This window comes from Aquarana catesbeiana, linkage group LG03 (genome assembly GCF_042186555.1).
Source record: "Aquarana catesbeiana isolate 2022-GZ linkage group LG03, ASM4218655v1, whole genome shotgun sequence".
Taxonomy (NCBI): Eukaryota; Metazoa; Chordata; class Amphibia; order Anura; family Ranidae; genus Aquarana; species Aquarana catesbeiana.
Window position 1 is genome coordinate 720,493,616 of NC_133326.1, and position 20,896 is coordinate 720,514,511.

At 45.2% G+C, this 20,896-nt stretch overlaps 1 protein-coding gene across 1 annotated transcript in view; it reads left to right on the forward strand.

The window, feature by feature from the left end:
- Window positions 1-5,077, forward strand: part of LOC141134370 (uncharacterized) — a 49,068-nt gene extending 43,991 nt beyond the window's left edge. Inside the window, 1 exon segment of the mRNA XM_073623937.1 lies at window positions 1,806-5,077. Coding sequence (XP_073480038.1) covers window positions 1,806-3,480 — 1,675 coding nt within the window. The 3' untranslated portion in view covers window positions 3,481-5,077.
- The last annotated feature ends 15,819 nt before the right edge of the window (window positions 5,078-20,896 follow it).

Genomic DNA, 20,896 nt, shown 5'->3' on the forward strand with positions numbered 1-20,896 from the left:
AAGGGAGGGAGATAGGGACAGTTCACTGATCAAAGTGTAAATGCAGAGCTCACTCATTGGAGGGACGAGGTTGGATGTTGGTGGCTCAGGCATACTTCACACAGCTTGGAATGTGTAGCTGGTATTCTTCATATCTCCCGCGCACATCTCCCCTCTCTCTCCTGCACACAGCTGTATGTCGGGATAGGAGAGTGGGCGGGGAACCGGGCAGACACAGGGGGAACAGGGACAGGAGGAGGAGCTGTATGTAGGGATAGGAGAGTGGGCGGGGAACCAGGCAGACACAGGGGGAACAGGGACAGGAGGAGGAGCTGTATGTCGGGATAGGAGAGTGGGTGGGGAACCGGGCAGACACAGGGGGAACAGGGACAGGAGGAGGAGCTGTATGTCGGGATAGGAGAGTGGGCGGGGAACTGGGCAGACACAGGGGGAACAGGGACAGGAGGAGGAGCTGTATGTCGGGATAGAAGAGTGGGCGGGGAACCGGGCAGACACAGGGGGAACAGGGACAGGAGGAGGAGCTGTATGTCGGGATAGGAGAGTGGGCGGGGAACCGGGCAGACACAGGGGGAACAGGGACAGGAGGAGGAGCTGTATGTCGGGATAGGAGAGTGGGCGGGGAACCGGGCAGACACAGGGGGAACAGGGACAGGAGGAGGAGCTGTATGTCGGGATAGGAGAGTGGGCGGGGAACCGGGCAGACACAGGGGGAACAGGGACAGGAGGAGGAGCTGTATGCATCGCTCACCTCCTGTCAGTTGCTGGGAGGGGGGAGTGAACTCGTTGAGCTGTGTGTGAGACAAGTGTCAGAGACACTCTGCTCAGCTGCAGCCACCGGCCCCTAATATGCAGACTGATTCTCCTGTCCTATGGACGGGAGAAAGCAGTCTGTTCTCTCGAACTGTCAGTGACCAGACTTCCCCAGCCCTGCAAAGCGGGGATAAAAACGGGGACAAACTTCCTCCGGGGACTGTATGGTCAGTCCGGGGACTGTCCCTGGAAATCGGGGACGTCTGGTCACCCTACTTTAAGGGGTGCCGGGAGTGCAACAGCAGCACCAACACTGAGAATGAGCATAAGAATCAAGTAGTCACTTGACTTATAAGATGCAGGATTTCTTTATGATATTTATCTACATACCTGTACCTATGTATCTTCTAATGATTATTCAGATATCTATTACGTTTATGTTATGTAACTATTTGTTTTACTGCTGAAAATGTAATAAAAACAATTGAAAAGAGACAATAAATCTCTTTTTTCATTCTCAAAGTGTCTGGCGCTCGTCTTCCTCTATCTACACCACACCCACTATACCTAGTAATCCACACTGTGAAGATGAATGTCAGCTCTCCCTGACTCTGGAGGTCACCATTAGGTCTCTAGGGCTCGGGGGTCATGGCTACATAATCTATATAGATTATCCAGATAGCAAACCATCCATGTGCTGGATGGGGGGGTTATTTACTAAAGGCAAATCCACTTTGCACTACAAGTGCACTTGGAAGTGCAGTCGCTGTAGATCTGAGAGGGACATGCAAGGAAAATAAAAAACAGCATTTTTCCTTGCACATGATTGGATGATAAAATCAGCAGAGCTTCCCCTCATTTCAGATCTTCTCCTCTGACCTACAGTGACTGCACTTCCAAGTACACTTGTAGTGCAGAGTGGATTTGCCTTCAGTAAATAAGTCCCACTGTATAAATACAAAAATGTCTGTTATATTCCCAGGAGATGAACATTGTCCTACAGGAGATGTTTTTATTATCTGTGTCCCTTCATATAACTAATCCTATGAATACAGTACAAGTCACAGCCCAGCCTCCCCCTGTGTAGAGGACGTGACCCTCCCAACTGCATTCTTCTCCGTGTCTTTCACTTTCATTTCTCTTCTACTGTCAGCGATGGCGTCTGCTAGTCTGAGAGCTGAGTTGGAATGTTCCGTCTGTCTGAACATTTATACCGATCCTGTAATGCTGAGATGTGGACACAACTTCTGCCGGCTCTGTATTGATCGTGTGCTGGATACACAGGAGGGGTCTGGAGGATATTCCTGTCCTGAATGTAGAGAGAAGTTTCCGGATCGGCCTGCACTGCACAGGAACATAACACTACGTAACATAGTGGAGAATTTCCTGTCTGCTCAGCCAGATCGGGAGGAGTCCGGGGTCTTCTGTACTCACTGTGTGGACTATCCTATACCTGCTGTTAGATCCTGTCTGCACTGTGAGGTTTCTCTGTGTGATAAACACCTGAGAGTCCACAAAAAGTCCCCAGAACACATCTTATGTGACCCCACCTTGTCCATGGAGAGCAGGAAATGCTCCGTCCATAAGAAGATCCTGGAGTATTACTGCACTGAGGATGATTCTTGTATCTGTAAGTTTTGTATGATTGGAGGACACACAGGACATGAGATGGAGTCACTGGATGAGGCTTCTGAGAAGAAGAAGGAGACACTGAGGAATGTTCTGCAGAAACTTCTGACAAAGAGAGAGGAGACGGAGGAAAGAGTCCAGAGTCTGCAGGAACACAGGAGGAAAGTAGAAGAAGAAGCAGCTGGTGACACCGAGAGAGTCACTGTCCTGTTTAGAGATCTCAGGAGACGTCTGGAAGACCTGGAGAAGAGAATCCTGAGGGAAATCTCCGGGAGGGCAGAGCGGATCTCCATCTCCATCCGGGATCTGGAAATAAAGAAGGAGGAGCTGTCCAGGAAGTTGCGTCACATTGAGGAGCTGTGTAACATGACGGATCCACTGACTGTCTTACAGGAATCAGACACAGGTGACTTGTGTGATACTGAGGATGGAGATAATGAGGACAGAGAGAGACATGAGGAACTCCTCCATGATGGAGGGGGTCTGGATGTGGATGGGATGTCACACACATTACACACATTATCTGATATAATAACAGAGGTAAATGTATACTTCTATATACAGGGAGCTGCAGACATATTACTGGATGGAAACACAGCTAATAATAAGCTCCATATATCAGATGACAGGAAAACTGTATCCAGGTCAGATAGAAAACAGAATCGTCCAGAAACACCAGAGAGATTTCAGGATTATTCTCAGGTGTTGAGCAGTCGGAGTTTCTCCTCAGGGAGACATTACTGGGAAGTGGATGTCGGGGGATCAGATAGATGGAGAGTCGGGATGTGTTACCCCAGTATAGAGAGGAGAGGAGGAAAGTCACTGATTGGAGATAATAAGAAGTCCTGGTGTTTGGACAGGTCTGGTAATCAGTATGAGGTGATACATGACACTAAACAGATCCTCTTACCCACCAATCCCTCCAGTAACAGAGTCAGGGTATATCTGGATTATGAGGTCGGGCGGATCTCCTTTTATGATCTGTGTGACCCGATCCGACATCTCCACACCTTCACCACCACCTTCACTGAGCCCCTCCATGCTGTGTTACGGGTACTAAAAGGTTGTATAAAGATCTGTGGGGGGAAACGGGAGATGTGAGAGCTCCGCCCAGAGACTGATGACATCATAGTAAGGGAGGGTCAGATCTGTTAAATATTCATCCAATGGGGCAGATGGTGAGGACTCCAGTCAGTGTCTCTTTTATTGTAGTTTGGGGTACAGTACAAATCAGGGTGCAGGGTTACAGAAATAGGAGGCCGTGCTACAAAATCATGCTGATCTGCAATGTAATAGAGGAAATAAATGAGTAGAAAAGAAAAAGTCAGTTTATACTGTAGGTGTGAGATGTTATTTTGGTTTCTTGATGTACAAAGTAACATTATTGTGTGACCGGGTGTACCCCTCTCAGGAGGACTGAACCCCCAGAAATGTGGGGGAGGGGAGATAAAGTTTAGGGTTAGAGTGAGAAAAGAGAACAAAACGGAAACGTCTGTCATCTATCTCCTCTATACAGGGTCGGGGGGTCTGAGCTCTGCAGTGCTCTATGTCGCCCCCTGGAAATTTACACCAGAACATGTTTTTATTAATGTCTCATCTTAATCCAATTAGAGTTCTTGAACTCTGTGATGTCATTAAATCCCAATAGAACTTTCCGCTTAACCCCTTGGTGCCAGCTCCTCCCAGACCTTTAAGGGGTTTAGGGTGGCAGGAGGTGGGGCGGGGCTTATGATCATGTGACCGCTGTGATTGGCTGTCATGGGGGGTCACAGGATTGGAAAGCTGCCGATGGCAAGCAGCGATCGGGAGCTTTCTGTTCGCCACCAGAAATGTGCCGGCACTGGGCGCGCACTCTCGGCACAGCTGTTTTTTGCCATATTGCACCCAAATATGCAGCCGCTCAGTACCAAGGCTCACCCTCTGAGAGGCGGCATATTTGCATACTGTCGGCACCAACAGGTTAAATCTGATAAATACATTCCAAGGGCTTCAAACCAAAAACTGTGCAAAGTTGTTTTTTTAATGTTGTTTTAGAAAGCAACCACAGCCTAAGTAGAAAAGCCTCCGCCCTGCCAAAATGCTTCAAAGAAGAACCCTTGCTCTCTGTGTGGAAGCAGCTGTCTCTCTGCAGAGGTCCAACCTGCCCATTGCTGAGTCACAACTAGTCACAGCCAATTAACAGGGAGTACGAGCTTTACGAATTGGAGAGATCTAGATTTGACTCAACAGAGGGTGTATCAGATCTCTGCAGGGAGACCACTGCTTCCACACGTGGCGAGGGTTCCTAGCAGGGGGCTGGTGTTTCTACTCAAGTTTGATTTAATTTTGAAATAATTTTATGTACATTTTTATGAATAATTGGGGCGCTCTAATACAGGAGGTTTGTTACTGGCCAGATCACCAGGTGAAAACTGGGAAAAAATCCTAAAAAAAGGAAAACAAATGCAGCCGCCACATCTAATGATTGGTAAGCTGCAATATATGCCATTTTTGGTTTCGGGTTTATTATACCACTTTAATTAGTAGAGTAATTCTAGAAGGTTGGTGTCATATTGGGATAGGAAATACATTAATGTTTTAGTCACATACTACACTATATTGCCAAAAGTATTGTGACGCCTGCCTTTACACAAACATGAACTTTAACCACTTCCCGCCCGCCCTATAGCGGATTGACGTCCGGGAAGTGGTTGTGTTATCCTGACTGGACGTCATATGACGTCCAGCAGGATAACATGCCGCAGCGCGCCCCCGGGGGCGCGCATCGCGGCGATCGGTGGAGCGGTGTGTCAGTCTGACACACCGCTACACTGATCTTGGTAAAAAGCCTCCGGCGGAGGCTCTTTACCACGTGATCAGCCGTGTCCAATCACGGCTGATCACGCTGTCAATAGGAAGAGCCGTTTGTTTGGCTCTTCCTCACTCGCGTCTGACAGACGCGATTAGAGGAGAGCCGATCGGCGGCTCTCCTGGCAGGGGGGGTCTGTGCTGATTGTTTATCAGCGCAGCCCCCCCTCAGATCACCACACTGGACCACCAGGGATCGCCACTAGGACCACCAGGGAAGGGGCAACATGTGGATGGCCAGGTATGTACCCCATGGCCATCCACATGTGCCCAGTGTGCCCAGTCAGTGCCAATCAGTGCCCACAAATGGGCACTGATTGGCACCATTATGTTGCAGTGATGCCCAACAATGCCACCCTTAGGGGCATCACTGCAAACAACCAGTGCCGTCAGTGCCACCCATCAGTGTCCATTCATGCCACCTGTCAGTGCCCATCCGTGCCCATCAGTGCCCATCTATCAGTGCCCATCCATGCCCATCTGTGCCAACTATCAGTGCCACCCATAAGTAACCATCAATGCCACCTATGAGTGCCCATCAATGCCACCTATGAGTGCCCATCAGTGCCGCCTATAAGTGCCCATCTGTGCCACCTATGAGTGCCCATCAGTGCCGCTTACCAGTGCCACCTATCAGTGCCCATCAGTGCCGCCTATCAGTGCCCATCAGTGCCGCCTATCAGTGCCCATCATCAGTGCCCGTCAGTGCCACCTCATCAGTGCCACCTCATTGGTGCCACCTCATCGGTGCCCATCAGTGCCGCCGTATCAGTGCCAGTCAGTGCCCGTCAGTGCAGCCATATCAGTGCCCGTCATTGAAGAAGAAAACGTACTTATTTACAAAAAAATTTTAATAGAAACAAAGAAAAACTTGTTTTTTTTCAAAATTTTCGGTCTTTTTTTATTTGTTGCGCAAAAAATAAAAACCGCAGAGGTGATCAAATACCACCAAAAGAAAGCTCTATTTGTGGGAACAAAATGATAAAAAATTTGTTTGGGTACAGTGTAGCATGACCGCGCAATTGTCATTCAAATTGCGACAGCGCTGAAAGCTGAAAATTGGTCTGGGCGGGAAGGTGTCTAAGTGCCTGGTATTGAAGTGGTTAATGACATCCCAGTCTTAGTCCGTAGGGTTCAATGTTGAGTTGGCCCACCCTTTGCAGCTATAACAGCTTCAACCCGTCTGGGAAGGCTGTCCACAAGGTTTAGGAGAGTGTCTATGGGAATGTTTGACCGATCTTCCAGAAGCACATTTGTGAGGTCGGGCACTGATGTGGACGAGAAGTCTCTGCTTTAATTCATCCCAAAACCATTCTATCGGGTTGAAGTCAGGACTCTGTGCAGGCCAGTCAAGTTCCTCCACCCCAATCTTGCTCATCCATGTCTTTATGGACCTTGCTTTGTGCACTGGTGTGCAGTCATGTTGGGACAGAAAGGGGATCATCCCCAAACTTTTCCCACAAAGTTGGGAGCATGAAATTGTCCAAAATGTCTTGGTATGCTGACGCCTTAAGAGTTCCCTTCACTGGAACTAAGGGGCCAAGCCCAACCTCTGAAAAACAACCCCACACCATAATCCCCCCAATAAAATGATTTGGAGGGGTGGCCCAATACTTTTAGCAATATAATGTGGATGAGTGAGTTTGGGGTGGAGGAACTTGACTGGCCTGCGCAGAGTCCTGACCCCAACCCAATAGAAAACTTTTGGGATCAACTAGAGCGAGCCAGGCCTTCTTATCCAACATCAGTGTCTGACCTCACAAATGTTCTTCTGGAAGAATGGTCAAACATTCCCATAGACACACTCCTAAACCTTGTGGACACCCTTCCCAGAAGAGTTGAAGCTGTTATAGCTACAAAGGGTGGGCCAACTCAATATTGAACCCTACGGACTAAGACTGGGATGCCATTAAAGTTCATGTGTGTGTAAACCCCAGATGACGTCTAAGCAGACGAAACGAATCGGGTCGAGTCCTGCCAGTGCCAACATCATTACGCTAATCCATGTCTCTGTAAGAGCCCTTTTATCTACATTTGAAATGTGAGTGTTCCTGTTTACCCTCTTTTTATTACAATCAAATTTTTTAATCGATATCACACTATGTGGAACCTTACTTTAATTTTTGGTCTCATGGTGTGAGTACGTGGATACCCTTTGGTCCTCCTTCCCTCCATGTGAACTTCATCCGAATGTTTTACTGTGAACTTGCCGATGACCAGTACCGTTCAGACCCAGAATTGTGATTGTGGTGACCTGGATCTGTGATTGTTTCCACTTTAAACGGTGAATATCACCACAAGCCTGCATGACTTAAGAGGTATATGCCCCTTTAAGTCCACTGTTTCCAGTAAGCCTTCACACAATTGGTGGTGGTTCCTCTCACAAGATCCCCTTTCTGTCATGTTCCCACTGATGCCTCCTGTGATGTCAACTTACTGACCGCGTCTATTGACACCGGGACTTTTTCACTCAACCCTTCCCCTCCTGTTTTGTACACTTTTTTCACATTGGTGGACACTATTCATTCATTCATTTTTTTGTTTTTATATCCCACTTGTGTTTTTACACTCATATTGAGTTATATTTGGTCAAACATATATTATTATCATTATTTTTCAATTGTATATGTAAGCGCTGCATTTTCCTTTTGGGTCATTAAAGTTCATGTGTGTGTAAAGGCAGGCGTCCCAATACTTTTGGCAATATAGTGTATGTATTAAGGGGGGAGGTGTAAGTAAGGTTTTATCCAATCACAGGCCTGTCTGTAAGGAAAAGTGTGTGGCTTGTTTGATGTCTTATAGCTGCAAATATCCAGATTGATCTTCAGTGCATACCCAAATGTTTATGGGGCTCTCCACACACAATCAATCATTTCCTCTTTTTCTGTATAATTTTCTATCATTTGTAATTTTTTCACTTTTTTGTTTTGAAAATAAAAAATCACAAGAAACTCTCAATGGTGTAAATCAGCGGTCCCCAACCTCCCCGGCACCAGGGACCAGGTTCCTGGAAGACAGAATGGGGGGCAGCCTGTCACTTCAGGGGGGTTGGGGGGCATGCAGCCGTGTTGCCTGAAGTCAGCTCACAGGTCTTACCAGTGCTCTATGACGGTGAGGAGCCTTTCCCTGGCCCGGCTCTCCTCTCCTTTCTCCTCATCTCTGCTCCTCTTCTTCCCAAGGTGACCAGAGAGGGGAGGGAGTACTCGTGCTAGGAGAAGGAGAGCGGGCACCCTCCGGTGGTTGGAGGGTGGCATTGCAAGTTGTGCTGGCTCACTCTACCCACTGCCCACCCCCCTTGAGTGTTGCGGCTCCAACAGGCCACAGACTGGCACCGGAGTTGGGAACCTCTAGTCTAAAAGAATAATGCAGAAATATAGGACATATGTGAATTGGCTTTTATTTATGTAATGTAATTTGCAGACAATTTAACCTGTATTATATTTTTCTTTATGAATGCATTTTTTGTTAATCTTTAATGAAAAAAATAAATAAAAAGAAAACAATTCCATGTTTGATTCCGGTATGGATTTCTCGTCTTTCCTCCCCTTCATACCTGTGCTCAGATCCCAATATCTTATACATATATAAAACCCATCAGGTGCTAAAGGGGTGTGGCTACAAATTCTGGATGAACCCTCTGCACATTGCTAGATACCGTTTCTATCCTACAACTTGTATCTATCTGCCCCATATTGGCACTATATCCACTGGAGTATTTGTATTTTACACAGCAAATATTCAATGCACTATGGAAACCTGGTGTACAGAACAACCCCAGAAATGTCATTTCCTGCCAGTGTGATTGGCTCACTCAATATTAGACATGTGCATTCAATTTCGTCTGAATTTCGAGTATTTTCGTTATCATTTTAACAAACGATAACGAACTTGCAGAATCCAAAAACCGAAAGATCCGACATAAACAAATGCTTTATTTTCATTTTAGTTGCGACAACAGTTCGATATAGATAGAGGATTCGACATGACACTGACAATAGCGATCTGTGTCCATCGAACCTGTGGTCGAATGTGCCTAACCTTAACTCTATTAGTCCAAGATTATTCGACATAGAGAGAAAAGATTCAACATGAAGATTTGACGAAGCAGTCACCGCGAGCGGACATTTATGGTCAAATGCTCCACCCATAGGCTATAGAATAATTCTAATGTTGATTGACTAGTAATAATAATAATTAACCACTTGACCACTGGGCACTTAAACCCCCTTAATAACCAGACCAATTTTCAGCTTTCGGTGCTCTCACATTTTGAATGACAATTACTCAGTCATGCAACACTACGCAAATATGAAATTTTTGTCCTTTTTTTCACACAAATAGAGCTTTCTTTTGGTGGTATTTAATCACCACTGGGTTCTTTATTTTTTGCGCTATAAATGAAAAAAGACCGAAAATTCTGTAAAAAATGCATTTTTCTTTGTTTCTGTTATAACATTTTGCAAATTAGTAATTTTTCTTCATATATTTTGGCCAAAATTTATACTGCTACATATCTTTGGTAAAAATATCCCAAATTGGTGGATATTATTTGGTCATTGTGAAAGTTATAGAGTCCAATTATGGTGCCAATATCTGAAAATTGATCACATCTGAAGTACTGACGGCCTATCTAATTTCTTGAGACCCTAACATGCCAGAAAAGTACAAATACTCCCCAAATGACCCCTTTTTGGAAAGAAGACATTCCAAGGTATTTAGAAAGATGCATGGTGAGTTTTTTGAAGTTGTCATTTTTTCCCCACAATTCTTTGCAAAATGAAGATTTTTTTTTCTTTTTTTTTGTAGCACAAAATTGTCATATTAGGAGGTTATTTCTCACACACAGCATATGCATACCACAAATTACACCCCAAAACACATTCTGCTATTACTCCCGAGTATAGCGATACCACATGTGTGAGACTTTTACACAGCGTGGCCACTAACAGAGGCCCAACATACAGGGAGCACCTTCAGGCGTTCTGGAGCACCCAGGCCAATTCTGACATTTCTCTCCTACATGTAAAAATCATCATTTATTTGCTAGAAATTTACATAGAACTCCAAAACATTATATATGTTTTTTTTAGCAAAGACTCTATAGAATACAATGGCGGTCGTTGCAACTTTTTATCTCGCACAGTATTTGCGCAGCAATTTTTTGAACGCGTTTTTTTTGGAAAAAAAAAACAGTTTTGTGCTTTAAAGAAAAACAAAACAGTAAAGTTAGCCCAATATTTTTGCATAATGTGAAAGATGAAGTTACGCTGAGTAAATAGATACCCAGCATGTCACCCTTCAAAATTGCACACGCTCGTGGAATGGCGCCAAACTTCGCTACTTAAAAATCCCCATAGGTGACGCTTTAAATTTTTTTACTGGTTACATGTTTTGAGTTACAGAGGAGGTCTAGGGCCAGAATTATTGCTCTCGCTCTACCGATCGCAGCGATACCTGACATGTGTGGTTTGAACACCGTTTTCATATGTGGGCGGGACTTACGTAGGCGTTGGCTTCTGCATGCGAGCAAACAGGGACAGGGGCGCTTTAATTTTTTTTTTTTTTTTATTGTTCATTTTACTTTATTTATTTTTGCTTGTACTTTTTTCCAAAAAATAAATTTTTTGATCACTTTTATTCCTATTACAAGGAATGCAAACATCCCTTGTAATAGGAATATGGCATGACAGGTCCTCTTTACAGTGTGATATGGGGTCTTGGCTGGGAAGCCTGAAATAAAAAAAAAACAGTCCTGGCTTTGATCATAGCGGTGAGTCGGTAGAAGCACCGGAGAGCGGCGGGAGGGGGGGGGGCATCCCCTCTCGCCTCCCGTAAGAACGGTCAAACGGTGAAACAGCCACTATGATCATTCTTATGGTGTAGGGAATCGCTGGCTGAAAAAGCTGATATCTGAATGATGCCTGTAGCTGCACCCATCATTCAGATATCCCCGCACAAAATCAAGGACATCATATGACGGCGGGCGGGAAGTGGTTAAAACGCATTTTTTTAACACGAAGTTGTCCATTTATATAATATTTCTAACACATAGCATGTACATACCAAAAATGACACCCCAAAATAGATTCTCCTCCTCCTCCTGAGTACGGCGATACCACATGTGTGAGACTTTCACAGCCTGGCCACATACAGAGGCCGAGTACATCCGAGTATGGCTGAGCATGGCAGAGTATGGCAGAGTATGGCTGAGCATGGCAGGGTATTGCAGGGTATCACTGAGTATGACTGGATATGGCTGGATATGGCAGAGTATGACTGGGTATCACCGAGTATTGCAGAGTATGGCTGGGTATGGCAGAGTATGGCTCGGTATGGCAGAGTATGGCAGGGTATTGCAGAGTATTGCGGGGTATTGCAGAGTATTGCGGGATATTGCGGGGTATTGCAGGGTATTGCAGAGTATTGCAGAGTAGTGCAGGGTATTAGAATATGGCTGAGCATGGATGGATGGCTGAGGATGGATGGATGGCTGGATGTGACTGCATTTATCACTGAGCAGCGATGTGGGCACTACAGATCCAGCCCATAGCGCTGCTGCAATCCGATCTCTCCCCCTCTCCCCTCGCACTGTACTGATCTATACACAGAGGGGAGGGAGGAACCGGTGTCATGACATGACGCCGGTTTGTTTACATGTGATCGCTCCGTCATTGGACGGAGCGATCACATGGTAAACGGCCGCGATCAGCAGCCATTTACCGTGATCCGTGATGCGTCGAGTCCTCTGGACCCGGCGGTCACGGATGTTCTCGGGTGCGCGCCCCAGGGGGCGTGCGAGAGCAGGATTCTGGGAGGACGTCACTGTACACCCTCCCGGAGTTATCCAACCGCCCTGCAGTCGTCATTCGGCTATGGGCTGGTTGCTAAGTGGTTAATAAATATAATTATTACGAGTGTCATACAACATTAGAATTCTACTATAGCTTGTAAGGGGAAATGTACGATTGCGGCATCGTACAGTTTAGCTGCTTCGTCGAATCTTCTTTGAACATTCGACAGACACCATAAGCCTTCAAAGACAGATTTGACCTTAACTATTTCGGATTTTCAGACGAATGCAATTTTTAATGAAACAAAATAAATAAAAACGAATTTCGGGAGTAACTAAATACCGTAAATTTATTTTTCGGACGAAAACGGAATGCCGAAACAAAATATTTTAGTGTGCACATGTCTACGGAATATCTCACATTTGCATACAAGTACAGTATTAGGCACCCCCTTATTATATATATATATATATATATTTCCAAAGGGGTGCAAACACAGCAACTGTCCTCAATAGAATACTGAAATTGCACCAGGTGGTTATAATTAGTACTAGGGTTGCACCAATACCACTTTTTCAAGAGTACAAGTACCGATACTTTTTTTCAAGTACTCGCCAATACCGATTACCGATACATTTTTTTATGTCATGTGACAGTGGACTGTGTCAGTAGTTTTTTATTTTTTATTTATTTATTTTTTTACTGTTGGTAGTGTATGTATGTTCTAAAAGCAAGTGAACCCTCGTATGATATCCTGATTAGAGTGTTCCCCAAAAACCCATTCAGATCTGGAGATCATTCCGACAAGAAATTATGACACACACGAGGCATGCAATTCAGAATGATCCAATCTTTTACTTCCGCATTTTCACTTATATAACCAACATGACATCACAACAAAAGTCCAACCCCTTCATTAATATATGCTAAATTTACAGACATACAGACATTTAACTAACCAAAAATAGAACATAATTTCTTTATACAGAAACTGTCAACAAGAAAGGACTTCATGCGTCATTTCGGGGAAATCATATGATTTACAAGAATTTGAAACTAACGTTTGATAGACGTCACATATACATATTATTTTAAGATGGATACATATTTTTATAGGTAAAATGGTGGACAGCAAGCTAAAATATCCCTACAATCCCCTCTTTGATCATAAATGTATGATCTCACTTCCTTATCATGGTGGTATTCTCAGCCTACATCTGATGATACATACTGAGATAAGTTTTATTGGGAGATGAGGGATCTAAAATGCAAGTGGCTCTATTAATAAGGCACATAATAAGCTTATACACAAGATAAAGGAAAAGGAAAAAGAACACAATAATGATTAAAATTATGGCAATATCCCTTATCCAAGAGAATATCCCTCCAAATCCAAATATAACATTTCCAAAAGGACTCCAGGTCTGGGCTATGTTGCGAGCCTCTTGTTGCAGCTAGGACAACTCTTTTCTATGCTGAGCTATCACATCATAATAGTCTGGTACCTCTATACTAGTATTGTGTACCCAAGTACAACATTCATAATCCTCAGTCATTTCACATAATCCTGTAAGGGCTGAACTCATGCTTTCAATGGCTAAGTCATGCAATTCTAGTTGTTTTCTAATAGCCCTAGTTTCAACATTAAGTTTAGAAATGTCATCAGAGTTCTTTTCCATCATCTCTGCAATAATTCCTAAATAATTATTCAACCTTTTCATCAAATCTATTCCCCATCCTGCCCAGGAAGGGAACCATGCCCAGGCCATATCCTTCTAAAGGAATAACTCTCTCTTGTTACGATGTTTTAATGGATACCTTGGGTGTATACTAGCTTCAAGCAAATGACTCCCATCACTAGGGATGAGCCGAACACCCCCCTGTTCGGTTCGCACCAGAACATGCGAACAGGAAAAAAGTTCGTTCGAACACGCGAACACCGTTAAAGTCTATGGGACACGAACATGAATAATCAAAAGTGCTAATTTTAAAGGCTTATATGCAAGTTATTGTCAATAAAAGTGTTTGGGGACCCGGGTCCTGCCCCAGGGGACATGAATCAATGCAAAAAAAAAGTTTTAAAAACGGCCGTTTTTTTAGGAGCAGTGATTTTAATAATGCTTAAAGTCAAACAATAAAAGTGTAATATTCCTTTAAATTTCGTACCTGGGGGGTGTCTATAGTATGCCTGTAAAGGGGCGCATGTTTCCCGTGTTTAGAACAGTCTGACAGCAAAATGACATTTTGAAGGAAAAAACACATTTAAAACTACCCGCGGCTATTGCATTGCCGACAATACACATAGAAGTTCATTGATAAAAACGGCATGGGAATTCCCCACAGGGCAACCCCGAACCAAAATTTAAAAAAAAAAATGATGTGGGAGTCCCCCTAAATTCCATACAAGGCCCTTCAGGTCTGGTATGGATATTAAGGGGAACCCCAGCCAAAATTTAAAAAAAAAATGTGATGATGGTGACCTGGATCTGTGATTGTTTCCTCTTTAAACGGTGAATATCACCACAAGCCTGCATGACTTAAGAGGTATATGCCCCTTTAAGTCCACTGTTTCCGGTAAGCCTTCACACAATTGGTGGTGGTTCCTCTTGCAAGATCCCCTTTCTGTCATGTTTTCACTGATGCCTCCTGTTCCCACTGATGCCTCCTGTGATGTCAACTAAGACCACTTTCACACTGAGGCGCTTTTCAGGCGCCTTCACGCTAAAAACAGCGCCTAAAAAGCTTGCGAAAACTTATTTTCATTAAAATCAATGAATGCTTTCACACTGGGGCAGTGCGCTGGCAGGGCTGTGAAAAACTCCCCTCTCCATTGAAATGAATGGAAAGCTCTTCAAAAGCGCCTGAAAAGCTCTTCAAAAGCGCTCAGTGTTTTTACTGGCAGCTTAGAAGCGCCTCAGTGTGAAAGTGGCCTTACTGACCGTGTCTATTGACACCAGGACTTTTTCACTCAACCCTTCCCCTCCTGTTTTGTACACTTTTTTCACATTGGTGGACACTATTTATTCATTCATTTTTTTGTTTTTATATCCCACTTGTGTTTTTACACTCATATTGTGTTATATTTGGTCACACATATATTATCATTATTTTTTAACTGTATATGTAAGCGCTGCATTTTCTTTTTGGGTCATTAAAGTTCATGTGTGTGTAAAGGCAAGCGTCCCAATACTTTTGGCAATATAGTGTATGTATTATGGGGGGGGGGGTATAAGTAAGGTTTTATCCAATCACAGGCCTGTCTGTAAGGAAAAGTGTGTAGCTTGTTCGATTTCTTATTTTTTTTTGGGGGGGTTGGTGACAGCTCTAATTCTATTGGCAGCCACCCATGCTCCGCCTCTTATTTCCTCTCCTGGGTGAGTGACCTGTTACACGAGAGCTGGTCTTCTGTAATGACGGCAGAGTTCAAACCATGCATGATTATCCGACGAGAGGCAGAGCCAAGGTACTCCGCTGGGGACACCTGATGTAAGGAGGGACTCTGCTGGGAACACCTGATGTAAGGAGGGACTCTGCTGGGGACACCTGGTGTAGGGAGGGACTCTGCTGGGGGCACCTGGTGTAGGGAAGGACTCTGCTGGGAGCACCTGATGTAAGAAGGGACTCTACTGGGGGCACCTAGTGTAGTGAGGGACTCTGTTGATTTACCAGCGCCTTCCTCCACTCTCCATCCTGACAGATCTGAGACAGAGGGGAACCAGAGGAGCACGGAGGACATGGCGGGGGACCAGAGGAGCAGGGAGGACATGGCGGGAGACCGGAGGAACAGGGAGGACATGGCGGGGGACCGGAGGAGCAGGGAGGACATGGCGGGGGACTGGAGGAGCAGGGAGGACATGGCGGGGATCAGGGGAGCAGGGAGGACATGGCGGGGGATCAGGGGAGCAGGGAACAACAGATGGTAAATCCCCAGTTGAGATGATACCAGCACATGGACATTTAGAATTTGGGAGACACAAGAGGGAGATTACAGCCTGGTAGGACAAAGCATTTGCATCAGTGGGAGGGCTGGGAATGTGCAATGCTCTCACAAAGGTAGATGAATTTGGCCAACTAGTTGATTCATGGATGAATAAAACCCCCCTAGATATAGGACTGATGAATGAAGAGCTTAGGAAGATACTCTTTGAACAAGAGATCATTAAACAGAGGCAGGAAAGGATGATGATGGTATTAACTGGACTATGTGATGTTACAGGGGATAAAAGCTTGTCTTGTACTTACATGAATAATTTAACCAAACCCTCTGAGGGCTTAGAGGTTCCAGATTATTATGAGATCATGAAGGGACACCAGGAAGAGAGATCAAAACTGCAAGAACAGATGAGGAGACTAGGGGATTCTTGGAATCCTTTTGCAGGCGTAGGAGGTTGGTTTGGATCCTTCTGGGAAAGCATAATGAATTTCTTTAAGAAAGCGGGCATGATACTCATAATGATTGTTTTACTGGGAATAGCTGCCTATGCTACTGTCAAATTTGTCTTTTATCTGACTGGCAGAGTGCCTGATCTGGTGGATAATTTAAAACCCCAGCCTGAACCCGAAACCACCATGGCTATGTTCTACTCAGAACAAAGATGGTACTCTGAGCATGAGTGATCAAGGGGGAACTGCGTTCCCCATGATCAAAGGAGGGATTGTAAGGAAAATGGTTTCCCTTATGCTCATATGATTGTAATGTTAAAGTGTTGCCAAAAGTTGAACTCTTATTATGTTTTAGCTTTATGCAAGGCTTATTTGCAGAAAACATGTATTTCCTGTAACAGAATGTTCCAGCCAGCCGCAGCTAGCAGGAAGCCGCTTGTGGTCATAAGTGAGACTTATCTCAGAACATTGTCAAGAGACATTGCGTACCTCACACCTCGGCTTTATATTCTGATAAGTTTAGGTAATGTTAAGAGTATATTTAGATAAGGGACTTTTTAGTATATCTCTGAGCAGAATACTTATGCAAATATATATGTCATAAAACATTTAACCTGTGATATTTGTACTCTTGTGATTGGTTAGACTAGGGGACTGTATCTTAGTCTGCCCCTACTGATGTATAATGTTGTCACCCCATATAACATGTGAATGTCCTGTAATATAGCATATTCTTGATTAATCCATCCTTGTGTATGGTTTCTTGAATACCCGATCGATCGAGGAAATCTCCTGGTGTCCAACAGAGTCCAGCTCGAGCAAAGGAGGGGCGTACCTGACCATTAACCCTTTCAGGGTCGAGTCCTGCCAACATCATTGCGGTAATCCATGTCTCTGTAAGAGCCCTTTTATCTACATTTGAAATGTGAGTGTTCCTGTTTACCCTCATTTTATTAAAATCTAATTTTTAAACAATATCACACTGTGTGGAACCTTTCTTTAATTTTTGGTGTCATGGTGTGAGTACGTGGATACCCTTTGGTCCTCCTTCCCTCCATGTGAACTTCATCCGAATGTTTTACTGTGAACTTGCCGATGACCAGTACCGTTCAGACCCAGAATTGTGATGGTGGTGACCTGGATCTGTGATTGTTTCCTCTTTAAACGGTGAATATCACCACAAGCCTGCATGTGGTGATATTCATGCTCCGCCTCTTATTTCCTCTCCTGGGTGAGTGACCTGTTACACGAGAGCTGGTCTTCTGTAATGGCGGCAGAGTTCAAACCATGCATGATTATCCGACGAGAGGCAGAGCCAAGGGACTCCGCTGGGGACACCTGATGTAAGGAGGGACTCTGCTGGGAACACCTGATGTAGGGAGGGACTCTGCTGGGGGCACCTGGTGTAAAGAGGGACTCTGCTGGGGGCACCTGATGTAAGGGGGGACTCTGCTGGGGGCACCTGATGTAAGGGGGGACTCTGCTGGGGGACACCTGGTGTAGTGAGGGACTCTGTTGATTTACCAGCTCCTTCCTCCGCTCTCCATCCTGATAGATCTGAGACAGAGGGGAACCAGAGGCGCACGGAGGACATGGCGGGAGACCAGAGGAGCAGGGAGGACATGGCGGGGGACCGGAGGAACAGGGAGGACATGGCGGGGGACCGGAGGAGCAGGGAGGACATGGGGACATGGCGGGAGATCAGGGGAGCAGGGAGGACATGGCGGGGGATCAGGGGAGCAGGGAGGACATGAAGGGGACCGGAGGAGCAGGGAGAACATGGTGGGGGATCAGGGGAGCAGGGAGGACATGGCGGGGGACCGGAGGAGCAGGGAGGACATGGTGGGGGACCGGAGGAGCAGGGAGGACATGGCGGAGGACCAGAGGAGCAGGGAGGACATAGAGGGGGACCAAAGGAGCAGGGAGGACATGGAGGGGGACCGGAGGAGCAGGGAGTACATGGAGGGGGACCAAAGGAGCAGGGAGGACATGGAGGGGGACCGGAGGAGCAGGGAGGAGATGGAGGGGGACCAGAGGAGCAGGGAGAGGGGACATGGAGGAGGACACAGGGAATAGTCAGGGGCAATCGGTGCGGCGATGGGGAGAGTTACAAGCACAGATCTCTCTGTATAAATTTCAATAAATCAGCTGAAAGCCGCAGGAGTGAAAGGTGGAGAAGCGGCTGTCAGCTGCTTTATGGAAATCTATACAGAGAGATCGGTGCTTGTAACTCTCCCCACCACCGCACCAATCACCCTTGAGTGTCCAGGTATCGGGTCAAGCATCGGAGCATTTTCAGGTACAAGTACTCCTGCAAATGCTTAATATCGGCACCGATACAAATACTAGTATTGGTATTGCTGCAACCCTAATTAGTGCCTACTCCTCCCATTCGGGAGTCAGTCTGGAAAAGGACATGGTGGAACACATAGCTTTTTCTTTGCAACAAAAAAAAAAAGAAATCAGAACAGTGTTTTTTCTTTCAATAAGTTTTTATTGAATGTATGCAAAAACATTAGAGCAATGCATAATTGAGAAAAGTAAAGGGTAGAACAGGTAATAAGAAATACATAGCGGCTAAATCCAACAGTGCTCTTACATTCCAATGTAGAAAGATGGTAACAGAATTGCGATTAACCTCTTGTCTACCGGGTACTTTCACCCCCTTCCTGCCCAGAGCAACTTTCAGCGCTGTCTTTTTTCACACAAATAGAGTTTAATTTTGATAGTATTTATCACCACTGTATTTATTTATTTTTTGCTAAAGGAACAAAAAAGACCGAAAATTGTGAAAAAAAATAATTTTCATAGTTTGTTATAAAATTTAGCAAACAGGTAATTTTTCTCCACTGATGAGGCTGCACTGATGGGCACTGATAGGTGGTGTAGTGATGTAGAAGTAAGAGGATGATGATTATTCATTAATTATATAATGTGAGTCATTTCCGCAGCAACCCAGTTCTTCCAGAGAGATACATTTATTGAGTCCCAATACTTCAGATACTTGCAACAGATGACAAATATTACAATGAACAGCAGCCTTCAGAGTCCCATCCCTCCCAGCATATATTAGCAACCATAGAGACACTACAATCCAGTATAATATGCACCTCAGTAGCTTCCATGCATTCAATAATGTGTATTATAATCTAGACCTGTGCTCTCATCCTGATGGGGAAATAATGTAAGAAAGAATGACTGCCTTCTTACCAAATTGCACTAACAACTCCCTATGAGTCTTTTACTATTCTTTTCAAGTCTGGTCACAAAAATCTACATTTTACAATCCCCTGTAGGTCACTGTTTTGGCCCTTTTGAAAAATGCAACTTGCCTGCCAGCTGTGTTAGGCCATAAATCATAGCCTACAGTACACACCTATGTGCACATAAAAAAAGACAGTGTGTCTTAAACAGGTGACCCCTGCCCCCCCTCTGACACCAGGGGGGAAGCCATAGGGAAGTCCCCGTGCGTCAGAGGGGGCGGGGTCACCGGGTGGCCCAGCCCTCAGTTATATAAGAGCTGTCACAAGAACAGAAGCGTCACCCAGCGGGAGACTCCCATTGTGGCAGATCGTCCGGAGGACGAAGTGGGGAAAAAGAAGTCAGAGGAAGATGCCAGAGGAGAAGATCGGAGGAAGAAGCAGAGGACTGGAGGAAGACCAGAAGAAGGTGGCAGAAGAAGCGGGGAAAGAAGAAGACATTAATAAAGGAATTGTCAAAAACCGGCTATTGTCTTTTTTAACATTTTTGACACTTTTTTTGTGAAATGATAGGGGTACAGTTGTACCCCATTTGCCAATTCACATGGGGGGGCTGGGATCTGGGGGTCCCCTTGTTAAAGGGGGATTCCAGATTCCAATAAGCCCCCCGCCCGCATACCCCTACAACCACCGGGCAAGGGTTGTGGGGATGAGGCCCTTGTCCCCATCAACATGGGGACATCCTCCCCATGTTGAGGGCATGTGGCCTGGTACGGTTCAGGAGGGGGGGGGCGCTCTCTCGTCCCTCCCTCTTTTCCTGTGGCCTGCCAGGTTGCGTGCTCGGATAAGGGTCTGGTATGGTTTTGAAGGGGACCTCTACGCCATTTAAAAAAAAAAAAATTGGCGCAGGGTTAGCGTTAGTATCCATACGAGACCTGAAGGGCTTGGTATGAAATTTGGGGGGACCCCCACGCAATTTTTTTTTTACATTTTGGTTCTGGGTTCCCCTTAATATTCTTACTAGATCCAAGGAGCCTGGTAATGGAATGTGGGGGATCCCATGCCGTTTTTTTCAATGACTTTTATGTGTATTGCTGGGACCGACAATTCATTATATCTGCGAGAACTTTTAAATTACTTTTTTTCCTTTAGAAATGTCCTTTTGCTCTCGGACTGTTCTAAACACGGGAAACATGTGCCACTTTACAGGCATACTATAGACACCCCCCAGCTACAAAATTTAAAGGAATATTTCACTTTTATTGTTTCACTTTAAGCATTATTAAAATCACTGCT